This window comes from Meles meles, chromosome 15 (genome assembly GCF_922984935.1).
Source record: "Meles meles chromosome 15, mMelMel3.1 paternal haplotype, whole genome shotgun sequence".
Classification (NCBI taxonomy): Eukaryota; Metazoa; Chordata; class Mammalia; order Carnivora; family Mustelidae; genus Meles; species Meles meles.
This window is the reverse complement of record NC_060080.1, coordinates 39,552,958-39,570,944: the sequence shown is the minus strand read 5'-3', so window position 1 is coordinate 39,570,944 and position 17,987 is coordinate 39,552,958. Positions and strand designations below refer to the sequence as shown.

The following is a 17,987-nucleotide window of genomic DNA, read 5'->3' as shown; positions in this document are numbered from 1 at the left end:
CTCAAACATCTTCCTTGGCACCCTCTCCATTTTTTACTTTCGACCTTTTGTATCTGTATCTAAAATGAATCAGCATATAGATTTTTTTTTATCTGTCCTCCCAATCTCCTTTTTAGTTGGAGAATTTCATCCATTTATATTTAATTACTCATAAAGGACTTCTCCTGTTTAGCCGTTTTCTGTATATGTAGTTCAATTCCTTTTTTCATACTTATCTAAAATCTTGTTCTGTTCCATTTTTATTACCTTGTTCTGTACTAGGTATATTCTTCACAATTATTTTTGAGATTACATCTTATAACAATCTAATTTGAATAATACCAATTACATTTAAATAGTATCCAAAAACTCCACTTTTATATATCTCTGCCCCTTTATATTGTTATTGTCACAGCTTACATCTCTATACATTGTGTGCTCATTAACATGGATTTATAATTATTTTGTATGTATTTGGCTTGAACTCATATGAAAAAAGAAAAATTACAAACCAAAAGTATAATGCTGGCTTTTGTTTTTCAATGAAGTTATCTTTATGATTTTTTTTGGCTTCATTTGGATTCATTTGGCTTTAAGTTATTGTCTATTGTCTTTTTTCATTTCAGCCTGAAGGTCTCCCGTTATTAGGGAATACCTTAATTTATCTTTCATTCTGGAAGGATAATTTTGCTGGGTATAGAATTCATTTACAGTTTTTTTCTTTCAGAACCTTAAATAGGTCATCTCGGTGCCTCTGACTTCCATGGTTTCTGATGAAAAATCAGTTAATCTTACTGAGGCTCCCCTTGTAAATGAGGAGTTGGTTCTCTTCTGCTTTTTTTTTTTTTTTAATTTTTATTTCTTTGACAGAGAGAAATCACAACTAGGCAGAGAGGCAAGCAGAGAGAGAGGAGGAAGCAGGCTCCCTGCCAAGCAGAGAGCCCCATGCGGGGCTCGATCCCAGGACCCTGGGACCATGACCTGAGCTGAAGGCAGAGGCTTTAACCCACTGAGCCACCCAGGCGCCCCTCTTCTGCTTTTATTATTCATTGTCTCTACTGTTCTACAACTTGACTGTGTGTCTCAGTGTGGATCCCTTAATTTTGTCTGGAATTTGTTGAGATTTCTTGGATGTGTAGATTCATATATTTCAGATATGAAATGTTCTTAGCCATTATTTCTTTAAATATTGTTTCTGTTCATTAGTCTCTTCTCTTAGAACTCCCATAATGAATGCATATGTTGGTGAGCTTGAGGGTCTCACAAGTCCTTTAGGCTGTTCACTTTTCTTTTTCCTCCTCAAACTGGATTTCAGCTGTTCTATCCTCAGGTTCACTAGTTATTTCTTCTGCCTACTCAAATCTGCTGTTGAACACCTCTAATGTATTTCTGCACTTTAATTTTTGTATTCTTCAGGTCCAGAATTTCCATGTGGTTTCCTTTTAAATAACATCTTAATTCATTGTCTTACTTTTTTTTTTTTTAACCTTTGGAGTATATTTAAGGCAGTTGGTTTAAAGTTTTTGTCTAGGAAGTGCAATGTCTGGGCTTCTTTGAGGATGGTTTCTATTAATTCAATTTTTTCTTTTGAACGGGCCATACTTTCCACTCTCTTTTTATGCTTTGTGATTTTTATTGTTGAAAATGGGACATCTGAATATTCCAGAATAATTCTGGAAATCATGGTCTCCCCCTTCCCCAGGGTTTGTACTTCTTAAGTGAAGGCTTTGCTGTGGTCAGTATTTTGACAGAGATCTCTTTGAACACCAGGACCTTAAAAAACAAAGACAGACACCTGTCCCAGTCTTTATGAACTGGCCCTGTGCTTGGACACGCTTAACAGCCAGATTATTGACAATTCTGCCTCAGCCTTCAGTTCCTCTTTGCACCAAGCCTGTAGATCAGCTAGTGGTGAAAGTTTGGGGTCTTCTCAGATCTTTTCTGATATTTCCTGTGCTGGACATGCATGTCGCTTTCTACATACTTTTGAATGTCCTAATATCCCAAAGAAATGCTCTCCTTGGCTTTTCCTCCTAGGTTTTAAGCAAGCTATTGTATGTCTCAACTGTAACATGTTGCCCCAGGTGAAGGTTTCACTTTTTAAAAATTGTTTCCTTAACATGTTTTCAAGCACTGCTTGCTGCTTTTCCTCCCTGATTAAGTTACAATATAGGCAAACCAGAGATGAGCACCTTGTGTTAGCCCTTCATGATGGCCCACTGGTTTCAGACAAACAGGTAATTGTGACTTAAGTATATATATTCTCTTTGACTGGGACTAGGGACCAGAGTCCTATAGTGAGAAAGTGAGTTCCTATCCTCAAGAGTCTCCCAAGCCAAGTTAGGAGAGGGATTTGGCAAGGGCAAGTAAAATGCCACAAGGCTTTCATACTGTTTTTAAGTTGCTTTTTTCTTAATACAGTGTTCACTTGGTTGAGGTAAACTCTTGCTTTCCAGTTTTGACAAAGCTGGTTCCCAAAGTTTCTGGTACTTTTTAAACTGTTCCTCTGGAGGAATGGGTATACAGAGCTATGTACACCATTTTGCTGATGTTACTCTATATATTTTTTTAAAACTATAATACATGAAGAGAAAATCATTAGCTTAAAAAGTTATTTCCCTACTATGGTTTAGATCTGCACTTCTGAAAAGGTTTCAGTGGCTAAAGAAATGTTGTTTCTTGCATCTCAAAAAAAATACTGTTTTGAATAAATTTGGGAAAAGCATATGAAAGGCTCTGAAAAGTTGTATAAAAACCTTTTTGTTTATTTGAACCCAAAATTTCCCATTTTTTTTTGTATAAGAGGCTTTCCTATTGATAATCAGCATTTGAAGAATATCTGTGTCACTACAGTAGGACAAGAAAAGTCCTAGTTCTTCAGCTAGGGGTTGGGTGGCAGGAAGAGGTCAGAGGCAGGCATGGCTACTACTATTTAGGAATAAATAATAGTCATAACCCCTTCTTTTCAGAAGTTCTGAGACAGACAAAGAAATATATGATGAGGAGGCCTAAAGTCATGTGAGCTATACAAGTGGTAAGTGCTCAGGAAGGCATGGCAATATGGGGAGAGTGGGGAGGGATGAGGAAAGGGAGGTTACAACCCCTCTAGAGGGAAATAGTGGGTGATCACCACAAGCTGGATGATTATTTTTAGATAAGGTATATTTCCAAATAAAACAAATGGATTGATGGTATGAGATACTATTCTGAGTACTCTTGACATTTTTTTTTAGGGCACCAAGTAGATTCAGTCTGTAGTTGGGACGGAGAGGGTGCTAGCTGGTGCTGGCCTTACATTGAGAGGCTGAGGATAGAGGAGAACTTTAGTGCAGGTATTTACACCATTATTTCCTTTCCCAGACTGTGGACATTCCAGGGCCAGGGCAGTATCTTACTCTCCTTGTTTCCAATGATGCCCAAAAGAATATGGAGGGAAAACGGACTATATGACATAGTAATAAGCCAACAATGCTCTTTCCTTAACCTGAAAGCAGGAATGGAGAAACAGGACTTCTTCAAACAATGAAAACAAACCAGCCCTGCATTTAGATCATTTTATTTGAATGGTTGGAAGAGTGACTATAAATATTCTGTCCATCCATCCACTTGAATAAATTTTGATTATCCACGTAAGACAAAAATGTTCAGGGATCATGAGCATCCCTTAATTCCATTATCATTCTGTGAATAAACTAGCCAGATAAATGCAATCATGAAACTATATCCTGTCAATATGTCTGTTCTTCTCAAGTTGATTTATAGATTCAAAGCAATCCCAATCGAAATCACAGCAAGTTAGTTTGTGGATATTGACGAGTGAATTCTAAAATTTATATGAAGAGGCAAAAGACCCAGAATAACCAACACAATACTGAAGAACAAAGTTGAGGGACTGATGCTATCTGACTTCAAGACTTACTATAAAGGTATAGCAATTAAGACAGGGTGGTATTGGTGAAAGGAGGCAGACACATCAATGGAACAGAACCAAGAGCCTGAAACAGGCCCACATAAGTACAGTCAACTGATCTTTTGATCTTTGAAAAAGGAGTAAGGACAATACAATGCCGCAAAAGATGGTCTTTTCAGCAAATCATGCTGGAACTGGACATCCCACATGCAAAAAAAAAAAAAAAAAAATATATATATATATATATATATATGGAATACCATACACACTTCACAAGAATTAAATCAAAATGGGTCAAAACCTAAATGTAAAACACAAAATTCCCCGAAGAGAACATAGGAGAAAATCTAGGTGACCATGGGTATGACCATGACTTAATATCTAACACCAAAAGCATGATCATGAAAGAAATCACTGGGAAGCTGGACTTAATTTAAATTTGAAACGGCTCTGTGAAAGACAGTATGAAGGAGTGAGAAGACAAGCTACAGGTGGGAGAAAATAATCATAGTAATAGACACTGTTACCAAAGTATGCAAAGAACTCTTCAAACTCAACAATAAGAAAATGAACCACCCAATTGAAAATGGGCAAAAGGCCTAAACACCTCAGCAGGAAAGATACACAGATGACAAAAAAAAAGCATATGAAAAAATGTTCCGGCATCATAATTTGCATAGGGAATTGCAAATTAAAACAACAGTGAGATACTACTACATACCTGTTAGAATGGTCAAAATCCAAAACACTGATAACATCAACTACTCCCGAGGATGTGAGGATTAGGAACTGAGTCATGGCTGGTGGGAAAGCAAAACGGTACAGCCACTTTGGAAGCCACTTTGGCAGTTTCCTAGAAAAGGAGACAGTCTTACCAGTGATCCAGCAACTGTGCTCCTTGGTATTTACCCAAGTAAGCTGAACAGCAGCAGCAACAGCAGAGAAAAGCGATTAGAGAATGAGAGAATCCTGCTCTCACAGCTGTCTGTTCTGGGTCCAGCTTGCACTGGAAGGAGGGCAAGGAAAATTACATACACACACCTGTCAGGACACAGTACACACATGCAGCCAACGGAACAAGGAGTCACCCTTCTTGAGGATCCTTTTGGTTAAACAGCTGACGGAAAGCAGAAGTGTGGCTCCCACACCACATCTGTGAAGGCTGGGGAACAGCATCCTCGGAGCAGAAGCCTCTTGTGCTGAGTTCCCACGTCCCATACGACTGGCTATAGCACCTCTTCTCCTCCCAAGGTCAACATATAATTTGAGACCGCAAACACCTTGAAAATTGACTGCACATGACAATCTACGATGAGACCAAGTGTTAAAGCAGAAATTTATTAAAATCCACTTTATATAGTGTTTTAGGGACAAAAAAAAGAGTTCTCAACATTCAGGCCATCAACTCTAATTTCAGAAGTGCTTCTGGAGAGACAGATTCCTTTGCCCTTTCCTCCAAAAGAACTTCTGTCTATATTCCTGAAGATGATGCACTGCAAGAAGACCGATTTCTTTGCCCCCCCCCCAAAAGATACTTCTATGTATACCCTTGAAAATGATGCATTTATAACCCCGCCTTCTCAAGGACAAACCCGTTGAGATCCCAAAACCTTGGCAAAGATGAAGAGATATGAACAGAGAACCTTCTCAGAACGCAGTGCTTGTTTAGAGGTGTAGTGCAAGAGACACATAAAATGGTGGCCGCTTCAGAGGAGTGTGCCGGCTCCTGGCAGGCGGGCAGGGAAGGAGTGCGAGGGCCCAGGAGGGCGGCCCCTAGCTGCGGAGTGTGGCCAGCCGGGACTGCATGGCCTCCAGGGCCTCTTCCTCCTCCTCGTCTTCTGATGCTGCCATGGCTCCTGGAGGTTCCGGCTCTGGAAGGGCGTCGGTCACTTTACTAGGCGCTTTGCCCAAGGCCCCTGAAGACAAATAGCAAATCAATTAATCCTTTTAAAGAAGTGGTCCCTCATCCTCTCTGCCTTTCATGCCTGGATGAGGCCAGCAAGAAACAGAAAAGGGGTAATGAACGAGCTGTTTGCATGGGGTTTTGCTCACTAGGACAAATATGCAAATACCAGCTTGTCAAGAGACCAAGGTTACAATAACGGAGGATTCTGAGTTTTAGAATTTTGGTTCTGACACTTGGTTTAAAATCCTAAACACCAAATACTTAATTTTCAAGATTCATGAAGATGTTAAATGCCTCTCAGTAAAGCTAAACCTCCACAAAAATGTTTTCCTGGAGCAACTAGTCTTTCTCCCAACAATTTCAAAAAGAAAGAAATAATTAATTTTAAAACATAAAAATTAAATGTTGCCAATTTTTTATTAAACCCAAGTCCCAAAATCCAGAAGTAAAAATGAAGTTTAAAACCTCATTAACATACTCTTTTGGAGATAACTATTTTTGTTTATTCCCTTTCCAGACTTTTTCTATAGGCCTGTTTTTCACACCAGAGTATGTATCACAATAAACAAGACTTTTCTCACACATTGTACTGTGAACATCTTTCCATGTCAATGAATGTATTTCTGCATTACCACAGCTATAAAGTATTCCACTCAAACAGATACAAGACAGTTTAACCAATACTCTATTATTAGGCACTTAACTGGTTTCAAAGTTTTCAGTATGATAAATAATGCTCCTACAGACATCCTTGAATTTAAATCTTTCATTCACATCCTTAACTATAGAATAAACTCCTGGAAATCAATTTGTTAGGTCCAGGGCTTTTGACAGCTACTGCCAAACTGCTTTCAAGAAAGTCTTACCAACTTAAGCTCCCAATGGCAATGTTGTGAGAGCACTGTTTCTCCTTACCATTTGAAACCTCTAGGAATTTTTTAAAAAATCTTGGTGTTTTTAAAAAGATGGTTATGGTTATTGTGCTTCTTTTTCAAATACTAATTTTATAATCTAAAAAGTGTAGAAATAAGAGAGTTTTAAATAAAAAGCTACTAGATAACTTAGTGACTGCAAGGAGAATGACCACAGAAGGAGGGGAGAAAGAGGAAGAATCTCGAAGCTATACCTGCTGTGATTTCAAAAAGAATTTTGTCAATTTCCATTTCTGCTGCTTCTTCCATTTCTTCCTGATCATCCATGCTTTCAAAAGTATCCTCTAACATTTCTTCTATGATACCAGCCTAAAGGCAGAAAAAATCACATCATTTCCCTCAACAGGTGAATCTGGTCCCCAGGGACTCCTCTGTGGGTCCAGTTCCACCCGAGCTCTAGTGTCTCCAAGTCCAGACCACCCTTCTGAGGGCTAACACCTAGAGAGATGGCCACACGAAAAAAATGATGCGCTCTCCCTCTCTGAAAAAAGGCAAAGGCCACAGGGAAACTGTTCACCATATTCAGCACCAGGGCTGGGAGTGGGGGGCCTCTCTCAGCAGAGCCTCGTAGTAACCCAGACTGTAATTAGACAGACTTGGGAAGAACCTGCTGAAAATGAGTGTGCTCTGAGCTCTCTTAGGAAGCATGTGGCCTGGGGCACCTTGGTGGCTCAGTTGGTTAAGCGTCTGCCTTGGGCTCAAGTCCTGATCCCAGGGTCCTGAGACTGAGCCCGGCATTGGGCGCTCTGCTCACTGGGGAGCCTGCTTCTTGCTCTCCCTCTATATCTGCCACTGCCCCTGCTTATGCTCTCCCTCACTCTCTCTCTCTGTCAAATAAAATCTTAAAGGAAAAACAAAAGAAAATGGAGTGGAGTCTTTGTAGACTCTATGATAACAAGTACTAAGAGCAGAGTGGGGTTCCAGGGAACCCTGAAAAGGCCTGAAGAGTACTTCAGCATGTCTTGGTTACAGCTGCTGGTATGGGGCCAGTCCAAGGGGAGTCTGGCAAGGATCAATTGGTTCACCAAAGACTGACTCCATTCCTGAGAGAATCAATAAGACAAGGTTTCTGGACCCAACAAGGTCACTCCCAGACTCTACTGGAAGCCTCGTGTCTGGCAGCCTGAAGCCAGTCACTCAGCCTCCTCTGTTCTCGAGGTAGCATGGCACCACCACCGGGCAAAAGAAAACCATTCTCGAGCACTGCCCAACACAAAATGGACCCAGAGCCTTCCTTGCCGAGCAGTGTCCTCGGCTCCCAAGTGAGACCCTACTGTTTTTTGTTTGGTTTTGAAGCAAAAGGTCCTAAGAGCACCCTCTAATGAAAGAGGGCCCTGGTATCCCCAGGCAGAAGAGATAGGAAGGGATGAGAAGCAGAAGGAAAGTATGGGTTCAGGCTTCTGAGAAGCGGCCAGACAGAAAAATCCTAAGTCCTTTGCCACTTGCAAGAGCTGAGCCCCTTTGCTTTGTACCGTGGTCCAGAGACTCAAGGAGCAGAGGGTCCCTTGTGGCAGCTCTAGCCCTGGCTCCCCCGCATTGGCAGGGCACAGTGCTCATGGACCATGCCGATGGCAGCAGATGTGAAGCAAGCCCTCTCTCCTGCCTTTCTGCTGCCAGACCATTCTTACTGACATGAATCAGACTAATCACTGTGTTCTACCCTTTCTCAGATCCTTTCCTCCCCACCTAAATGAACAAATCAACAAATGCACAGGTGGAGCCCTGTGACCTGAAGGAATGGATGTCAGCTTGGTGTTAGAGGCTACCGTGCAGGAGGTTCAGGACGTGCTCCGTAACTGGCTGACAGAGCCTACTGGAGTCCTGACTGTAACAGCCTTCCACATCCCGGAGGCAGAAGTCATTCAGTCATTTACTCCCTTATTCTATCTGCAACCATTCGTCAAATGCCTGCTCTGTGCCACACAACAGGCCAGGGTCTGGGAACAAACGGGATGACTAACACCACGTCCCTGCCCTCAAGGAGCAGGGCCCCTACCAGAGGCTTCAGTTTGTACCTGAGGATGGAGCTTGGAATGGGTCTCACATGCAGGTCTTCCTCCCCATCTATATTACTTTCAGCATTCAGAAACCCTTGTGGAGGGCGCCTGGGTGGCTCAGACGTTAAGCATCTGCCTTCAGCTCAGGCTCAGGTAATGACCCCAGGGTCCTGAGATCGAGCCCCACATCAGGCTTCCTGCTCAATGGGAGGCCTGCTTCTCCCTCCACCACCCCCACTGCTTTGTTCCCTCTCTTGCTTTGTATCTCTCTCTCTCGAATAAATAGAATCTTAAAAAAAGAAAAAAAGAAAAAAAAAAAAAAAAAGGAAGAAACCATTGTGGAAAAGACCCCGGATTCTAAAAGGGCTTTCCCTCAGATCCTGGTGGCTATGTAAGTTAGAATGAGCGGCCTGAAGTCATTCTAAGACTTCTCTGTAGAACTTTTTATCCAGTTCTACATGGACAGCCATCACAACTTGGGAAAAAAGATCCACACACCACTCTGAAAGGACACACACTCCTCACCCCATTTCCTCCTCCCTACTACTGCCCAAGCACTTCTGGTTCCAAAGACCTGGGTTCTGGGCATTATTATATGTTGTCATTCCATCAATTTTCTCCCGCTCCTCTCTCCCACGCCCTAGAGCTCCGCACAGATTTCAAGTTCATAAATGAAATTCCCAAGGAAGAAGAAAAGAAATTTCTCTACATAAGCTAATATATAAGAATCTGAGGTGTCCAATGTTGGTGCTTAGGTCACAAGTCCAAAGCGAGAAACACATCTGTCTGAGGAACTTGCTGTCACTACTCGTGACACAGCTCAGGCAATACGGTCAGACGTGTGAGCTCCAACCCCAGATCTGTCACTTACTACCAAAGTCCCGTAGGTAAATTACCTGGCAATCTTAAGACTTGATTTCCTCCTGGGAAGGAGGGATAAAAAAAATAGCTTCCTCACAGGGTCACTAGGAGGACTATCTAGGACCACATGTGTGATATACCACCGGCTGGCAGGGAGCTCAGTAACAATGTTCTCCTGAGCCTTGTCCCTGTCTGAAGGCCACCCATAGAAGTCCTTTTTAGGCCTTGATCCTGGGACACTGGCAATCCGACCCAGCCTCTGCCATGGTCAACTCAAACAGTTTCAACCAGGGTTAAAAGCTGCTCCTCTGTCTTCAAAATCCTTTCCGTGTGGCAACAGTGGTCTATCCATTCCTGCCCACTCCTGGCCCTAGCCCCCTACCATCCGCTGGGAGTGACTGCTAGCAATGGGATGCAGGAGTGGCCCCAGTCACCTTCATCATCTCTTTGGATAGCTCCCTCATGGTGGCCTGGATTTCTGGGATCTTCACAAGACTCTGCATGGCCTTCATCACTTCTGTGCTCTTCTGCAGGGAACCAGCCACTCGCAAAACCGCTGGGAGAAAAGCAACAGGATTGTTTAACAGAATATGACACAGGACTGGTACAAAGAGTAACAGTTATAAGATATTCTAATAGAACAGCAACAGGTGGACTCCCAAAGCTATTTACGAACCTACAGACTACATTACTCTGCTAGCTGGCCAAGACACTGACTTTTCCGAATTGTATGTGACTTTGGCTACAAGAAGTACACATTCTCTGAGCATGCACAGAGACTAGAGAGTGGCCTGAAGGCATGCATCTAATCTTTTTTTTTTTTTTTAAGATTTTATTTATTTACTTGACAGAGATCACAAGCAGTCAGAGAGGAGGCAGAGAGAGAGAGGAGGAAGCAGGCTCCCCACTGAGCAGAGAGTCCGATGTGGGGCTCGATCCCAGGACCCTGGGATCACGATCTGAGCCGAAGGCAGAGGCTTTAACCCACTGAGCCACCCAGGCGCCCCAAAGGCATGCATCTAATCTTTAAGGAAGAAGTCAGCTAGGAATGACTGTTGACACCCAAGACAAGTCACCTACAGGAGTAACAGCCACATTGAAAAATTCAACGCTTTAGGCTACCCAACCGGTGCTCCTCATACACCAGCCAATGGACAGTGGCTTCTCTGAGAGAGACTGCCACTGGTCCTCAGGAAAATCAGAGAAATACAGGACAAGATCCATAGTGAGTCTATGTGTCACGATACGGTGGTTACTGTTCCTTGTCAAGGAAACATTTTTGGTAGTCTGATCATGTCCATTCCATCTAAGAAATCACAAACATAGCAGCTGATCATCCCTCTACCCTGCACCACCACCCCCCCACCGGCCACACACACATCTGAAATGTGACCAAATAGAGATTTTGCACCCCTCCAAATCTGTTCTGGACTTTCATGAGACTTAAAGTTCTGAGATGTTCAATAACTGCTTTTACATCTAAGGGAAGACAAGAGGCAAGGAAATGAGTGACTGGTGAAATGACTAACACACAATTTTGCAGTTCTTCCGAAGGAGCAAGGAAGCTTGCTAGTTGGAGAATACTTCATCCCCTTCACATGAGCATGAAGAAGTAAAATACTGACCTATTTATTGAGATTTCAGCAGAAATATCAAGAATCTGTATGGCAGAAATAATAAATTACATATGCCATTACAATGATACAAAAGTTCAAAAATATTAGTTACAATTCATTATTGTAAAAGGTAAGTGATGGGAAGAAGGGCAGAAATGAAGCTGATTCCACAAAGTTCTTTCTGAACTGTCATGTTTGGTGTCCACAGAGGCCCGAGTTTTATCCTAATCTGGATCCTGAATCTATGCCAGAGAGTGTGCTTGCACATGACATGTGTTCAGTATTTTTATTGAGCTGAGTTAGTAAAAACAAATAAAATGACGGGAGACAGAAAAAAAAATGGTGCAACCAAAGTGTTAAGATACTAAAACATTAGTACTTTGAAAAAGGTATAAATTTCTGATTGTCAAAAAAGGGAAGAGGCAATATAGTGGGGACAAGAGGAAGCAAAAATAAACCTAGAAATAAAATTAAAATTTAATTTGATAACCAATCAGGATTGCAGCAACTGGATTTTTTAAAGGCCAAAAATAAATCTATGTGCACTGTATAATGGAAACTCAAAATAAAGAAGATACATGTACAGAGAAAAATAAAAGACTAGACTATGATGTGGTTTCTATGTTCCACAAGGAAAAACGCATGTGAGGCAGATAAAAATTATAATAAAACTGTCATCCCTACAAGAGAATGAAAAGACAAGCTACAAGCTGGAAGAAAGTATTTGCAAAAGGCTTATCTGAGAAAGGACTATTATCCAAAGTATGCAAAGAACTCTTAAAACTCAATAATAAGAAAATGGACAACCCAATTAAAAATGGGCAAAGACCTAAACATATACCTCACCAAGATCTACAGACGGCAAAGAAAAAAACAAAAACCAAAAAACAAAACAAAACAAGAAAACAAACCCAGCAAAACCCACATGAAAATATAATCAACATGTCACTAAGGAACTGCAAATTAAAACAAAGAGATACCACACATGTACTGAAATTGTCAAAATCCAGAACACTAACAACACTCAATGCTGGCAAGGATGTTGAACTATAGGAACTCTACTTCATTTCTGGCGGGAATGCAAAATGGTAGTACGCCACTCTGAAAGACAATTTGGCAATTTCTTACAAAACTAGACATATTCTTACTATATGATCCGATAACTGTACTCCTTGGTATTTACCCAAATGAGCTGAAATGTAGGTCTACACCTACAGATTAGCAGCTTTCTTCCTAACTGCCAAAACTTTGAAGCAACCAAGATGTTGCTTGAAAGATAGCAATTAAAAAAAAAAAAAAAGTGAACAGTAACAGATAGTGTGGTACAGACAGACATCGGAATATTCAGTACTAAAAAGAAATGAACTCCCAAGCCACTAACAAATGAAGGGGACTTACTTCCATGCATATTACTGAGTGAAAGAAGCCAATGTAAAAGGCTGACACACTGTATGAGTATAACCATATGCCATTATGGAAAAGGCAAAAACTAGGGAGGCAGTAAAAAGACCAGTGGTGGGGCGCCTGGGTGGCTCAGTGGATTAAAGCCTCTGCCTTCGGCTCGGGTCATGATTCCAGGGTCCTGGGATCGAGCCCCGCATCGTGCTCTCTGCTCAGCAGGGAGCCTGCTTCCTCCTCTCTCTCTGCCTGCCTCTCTGCCTAGTTGTGATTTCTGTCAAATAAATAAAATATAAAAAAAAAAAAAAAAAAAAAAAAAAAAAGACCAGTGGTTGCCAGGGGTTATGGGGGAGAAAGGGGTGAACAGGCAGAGCACAGAAGATGTTTTGCTACATATATTTCACAAAAAAGGATCTCTGGGGCACCTGGATGGAACGATTCTCTCTTCCCCTGCCCCCTCTACCCTCCGACCCCCACACACGTGCTCTTTCTCTAAAGAAAAAAAAAAACAAAAACCAAAAGGTTAAAACAACACAGGAAACATTAATAAATAAACATTATAAAAACCAGCTGGCATTTAAAATTAGATCAAAGTCACACAGAAATAAGCATTTTCTGGTTATAGCTCTTTCTGCTAGCTCCTCCCCAGCCCATTGCCAGGCCTTCCTGTAGCTCTGCAGTGTTCCAGGCTCCTCCCGCTGTGGGGTTGCTGCGCATGCTTCTCCCTCAACGTAAGTGCAGGGCTTCGCGAGCAGCTCTCTAGAGTGGGGACAAGAACCATCAAATCTTCTCACTACGGTACCATTCTGGTAATACATGTTTGCCCAAGAGACAAGATGTTTTATCTGAAGTGGATTCATGATTTTACTCCCAGTGCCTAGCACTGTGCCTGACATGCTGACACTCAAATATGTGTGGAAGAAAGCAACAAATGAACTCAGAAGACAAGGAAAACTATCATATTCAAATTTGACTTTAGGGGGGTGTCTGGGTGGCTCAGTCATTAATCGTCTGCCTTCAGCTCAGGTTATGATCCCAGGGTCCTCGGATCGATCCCCACATCAGGCTGCCTGCTCAGCGAGGCACCTGCTTCTCCCTCTCCCACTCCTCTTGCTTGTGTTCTCTCTCTGTCAAATAAATAAAATCTTTAAAAAAAAATTGACTTAAAAAATGTTAAACATAGTCATATGTCTTAATTTGTCATATGTCTTAATAGCAAATACACTGGTAGTTAAAAAATACTCAAGTGCACCTACATATAATGACATATTTAAGTCAAAAATGTGGTTTTCCTTTCTTGTACTTATCATTAAAATTCCAGAACATTTTTTTACAGAAATAAAATCAATTTCATATGGCAAAAGGGGAGGGACTAAAAGTAACTAGTTCTCCCCAAATTTTCAATTAGACATAGAATGGCTACATATTGGTGACAATAACAGGCCAAATGATCTAAGAAATTAAAACCCAGAAATAAACGTAAGAAACCAAAAAAAAAAAAAAAAAAAAAAAAAAAAGCATTTAAAACCCAGAAACAGGCAGCTGCCACATGGAGCTGGCCCTCACTGGGACCCCAGCCTCCGTGCTCCTCCCCGCGGACCCCCGTGCGTCCGGCGCCGGTGCAGTGGCTGGTTCGCACTCTCGGAGCCGATTGCGGCGTTACCGACGGCGACGCTTCCAGTCGTTACCTGACCACCGTGTTCAAGCCACCATGGGGGGCACCCGGCTTCTGCGCGCCGCCTCATCTCTGCGGCCCTGGGCGGTGGGGCCCTCACTGGCTGCTCATCGCTGGACACCCCACCTCGCTGAGCGTGTCGGTGTCAGGCCGGCATGGAGCAGCTCAGAAGATAGAATAACAGTCCCCTTCGTAAGCGGTGCCAGCGAGACATTAACAGCCAAAGGAAAAGTTGATGACTCTCTACTGGACGTGGTGAGGGAAAATAATCTAGATATTGATGGTTCTGGTGCATGTGAGGGAACCCGGGCTTGCTCCGCCTGTCACCATATCTTTGAGGAGCACATACTGGAGAAATTAGAAGCAGTCACTGATGAGGAGAATGGCATGCTCGATCTGGCGCGCAGATTAACAGATCTCGAGCGCAGATTAACAGATCTCAACTGGGCTGCCAAATCTATTTGATGAAGGCTATGGACAACAGGGCAGTAGGAGTTCCTGATGCTCTGGCCGGTGCCTGACAAGCTGTGGATGTGGGCAAGAACTGCTAAGCTAGAATAAATTGGAATATTTTCACAAAATTTTACCTATTTTTATAATTCTTATTTCTTAATGTAATTACATGAGAGCATGGGTGAAGGGGTTTATTATTATGATTAGCTTTACCACTTTAATTGACCTTACATAACTACTGCATTTTGTGTTCTAAAAGTATGCAACCTTTATATGGTCAACTTATAAAAAGCAAATCAAGTATTAGAAAATACTTAATATTATGGAACCTTATATATTTTACCTTAGGTTTAACAACTTCAGCAAGATATTTTCACCTAAACCTTATGCCTAATTACATGTAAGTTAGGTTTAAATAGGTATTATTTTTCCCTGTTAGATGTATGTGAAGGCAGAGATCAAAAATGGCTTGTCTAGAGCCATAGAACAAATTAGAAAATATGTATTAGAACCCGAATCTTTTTTTTTTTTAAAGATTTTTATTTATTTATTTGACAGAGATCACAAGTAGGCAGAGAGAGAGAGGAGGAGGAAGCAGGCTCCCCACTGAGCAGAGCCCAATGCGGGGCTCGATCCCAGTACCCTGAGATCATGACCTGAGCTGAAGGCAGAGGCTTTAACCCACTAGGCTACCCAGGTGCCCCTAGAACCCATATCTTCTTATTACAAGTTATGTGTTCAGACTGAAACTGAAGAAATTATGAGTATCTTATTAATAGCAATAATGGACAAAACTAATTGCTCAGTAAACTGCTTAATTTCAAAAACTATTACTGCTCTCTCAATAAAGACTTCAGAATCTTGATCCAGTGCTTGGGGGGGGGGGCGCAGGGACAGAAATAAACATAAAACACAACAACAACAAAAAGCATTTAACATCCAAGAATAAACATTAAAAAATTAAAGAATTTAAAGGGTTAACCTTTTAGCAGTTCACTGTGGAAATTTCCAACATACACAAAAGGAGAGAAGTGTCATTTCACCAAAGAGGAGATATGGGTGGCAAGTAAGCACATGAAAAAAGGTTGCTACTCATCAGCCACAAGGGAAATGCAAAATAAAACCATGATCAGCTCCACACACCCATCAGGATAGCCAAAATAAAAAATAGTGACACTACCAAATGTTGTGGAGAATGCAGAAAAACTGGATCACTCATACACTGGCATGTGGTAATTTAAAATGTACCACCACACTGGGTAACAGTCTGACAGTTCCTTATATACAACCACAAAACCCAGCAATTGTTCATATATTCAGAGAAAAGATGTATGTTCTTGCAAAAACCTGTATACTTGTAGAGCAGCTTTATTCAACATAGCTGATGGCTGGAAACAACCCAGAAGTCCTTCAACAGGTAAATGGTAAAACTGTGGCCCATCCATACCATGGAATACTACTCAGCAATAAAAAAGGGACGAACTGCTGATGCATGCAAATCCTGGGTTAATTTCCAGAGAACAAAACTGAGTGGGAAAAAAAATCAATCCCAAGAGGTTACATACTGATTCCATTTATATAACATTCCTGAAATGACAAAATTATAAAATGGAGAACAGATCAGTGATTGCCAGAGATGGGCAGGGAGGGAGACGCCAGAGATAGGTGGGTAGGTGTGGTTATAAAGGAACAATATGAGGGATCCTTATAGAGATGGAAACTGAAAACATTCTTCAGCTTGACTATATCAATGCCAATATCCTGGTTGGGATATTGTACTATAATTTTGTAAGATGTTATCATTTGGGGAAAATTGGCAAAGAGTACACAGAATCTCCATGTTACTTCTCATAACTGCATGTATGTAAATCTATAGTTATGTCAAAATAAAAACCTTAATTAAAAATCTTCAGAAAACAATAAGGTAGGGGCACCTGGGTGGCTCAGTCTGTTAAGCATCTGCCCTTGGCTGAGGGTCCTGGGATGCAGTCCTGTATCAGGCTCCCTGCTCAGTGGGGAGTCTGCTTCTCCCTCTTCCTCTATCCCTGCATATTTTCTCCCTCTCTCTCATACTCTCTCTCTCAAATAAGTAAAACATTAAAAAAGAATATATAAAAATAAAGCAGTAATGTATTCCCACGCCTGCCTAAGAAGGATTTTATATACACAAAAATACAAGTTCTGCTATGAATGCTACTTAAGACAATAACCAAAGACAGAAACAAAAGTAGCTAAATACAGGCTTCCCTTCATAATCAGCAATGCAAAGACTAATACAGATATCCTGAGAAGAATTTGACACCAGTAATAAAAACAACAAAAGCACAAAACTCTAGGTATCATGGGTTCTTGTGGAAATTACAGTTAAACTTAAAAAAACAGAAAAGGAAATTAAAGTAAGTATCAAAAATGGCATGAACAACAAAATGCTGCAGTTCCTTGATATCGAGGGCCCAGGGGAGGAAGACACTCACCAACTGAACTGACGGTGGTTTTTAAAAGACAATTCAAACATGACAGGCACAAACAGAATGAATACAATTTTGAGAAAATATGGAATCTTACAATATTTCACAATAACATGTGAAAGCGCAGAGAAGTGACAAAAACACTCAAGCCTCAAAAATAAGTATCTTTGAAGAGAATAAGATACTTTTTCCTTATAATAAGGTTCAGAAAAAGAGTTAAAAGATAAATGATTTAAAGAAACATCTGATATGTAAGAAATAAAAAACAAAGATAAAAATTAAAAAAGAGACAATAAATATCCTATAACATGGGGAAATTAACCAAAGGCCATAAAAGAGAATTATAGTCATTAAAATTATTGGAACCATGCACATTTGGGAAACTTTCAAAATTTAAAATTAAGTTTATTTATAATTTATGTTACCACTTGAAAAAATGATTTGAAACAGTTTACTACAAAGACATTGCATTAGTAGGTATGATAAAATACAGAAGTGGGGCTCCTCAGTGGCTTAGTCCATTAAGCATCTGCTTTCGACCCAGGTCATGATCCCAGGGTCCTGGGATCAAGTCCCATGTTGGGCTCCCTGCTCAGCAGGGAGTCTGCTTCCCCCCCTCTCCTCCCCACTTGTGCTCTCTCCGTACTCCTGTTGCTATCTCTCTTTCTTTCTCAAAAAAGTAAATAAAGGGGCGCCTGGGTGGCTCAGTGGATTAAGCCGCTGCCTTCGGCTCAGGTCATGATCTCAGGGTCCTGGGATCGAGCCCCGCATCGGGCTCTCTGCTCCGCAGGG

At 41.3% G+C, this 17,987-nt stretch overlaps 2 protein-coding genes across 3 annotated transcripts in view; one reads left to right on the top strand and one right to left on the bottom strand.

Moving 5' to 3' along the window:
- Positions 1 to 5,206: 5,206 nt before the first annotated feature.
- The window catches only part of RNF103 (ring finger protein 103), a 106,021-nt gene continuing 93,240 nt past the window's right edge, over positions 5,207 to 17,987 (bottom strand). For both annotated transcript variants that reach the window (XM_045979078.1, XM_045979077.1), the window contains 3 exons: positions 10,020 to 10,141; positions 6,922 to 7,036; positions 5,207 to 5,805 (listed from right to left, as the gene is read on the bottom strand). In XM_045979078.1, the coding sequence (XP_045835034.1) occupies positions 5,663 to 5,805; positions 6,922 to 7,036; positions 10,020 to 10,141 (380 nt within the window). In that variant the 3' untranslated portion in view covers positions 5,207 to 5,662. The remainder of the gene's footprint in view (positions 5,806 to 6,921; positions 7,037 to 10,019; positions 10,142 to 17,987) is intronic.
- LOC123925709 (adrenodoxin, mitochondrial-like) lies at positions 14,005 to 15,060 on the top strand. Its single transcript, XM_045979079.1, has one exon. The coding sequence runs from the start codon at positions 14,149 to 14,151 to the stop codon at positions 14,737 to 14,739; it is 591 nt and encodes a 196-aa protein (XP_045835035.1). The 5' UTR covers positions 14,005 to 14,148; the 3' UTR covers positions 14,740 to 15,060.

What these genes read in the sequence shown, in the direction of transcription:
- LOC123925709 (XM_045979079.1), top strand. Translation starts at nt 14,149, where the DNA reads ATGGAGCTGGCCCTCACTGGGACCCCAGCCTCCGTGCTCCTCCCCGCG.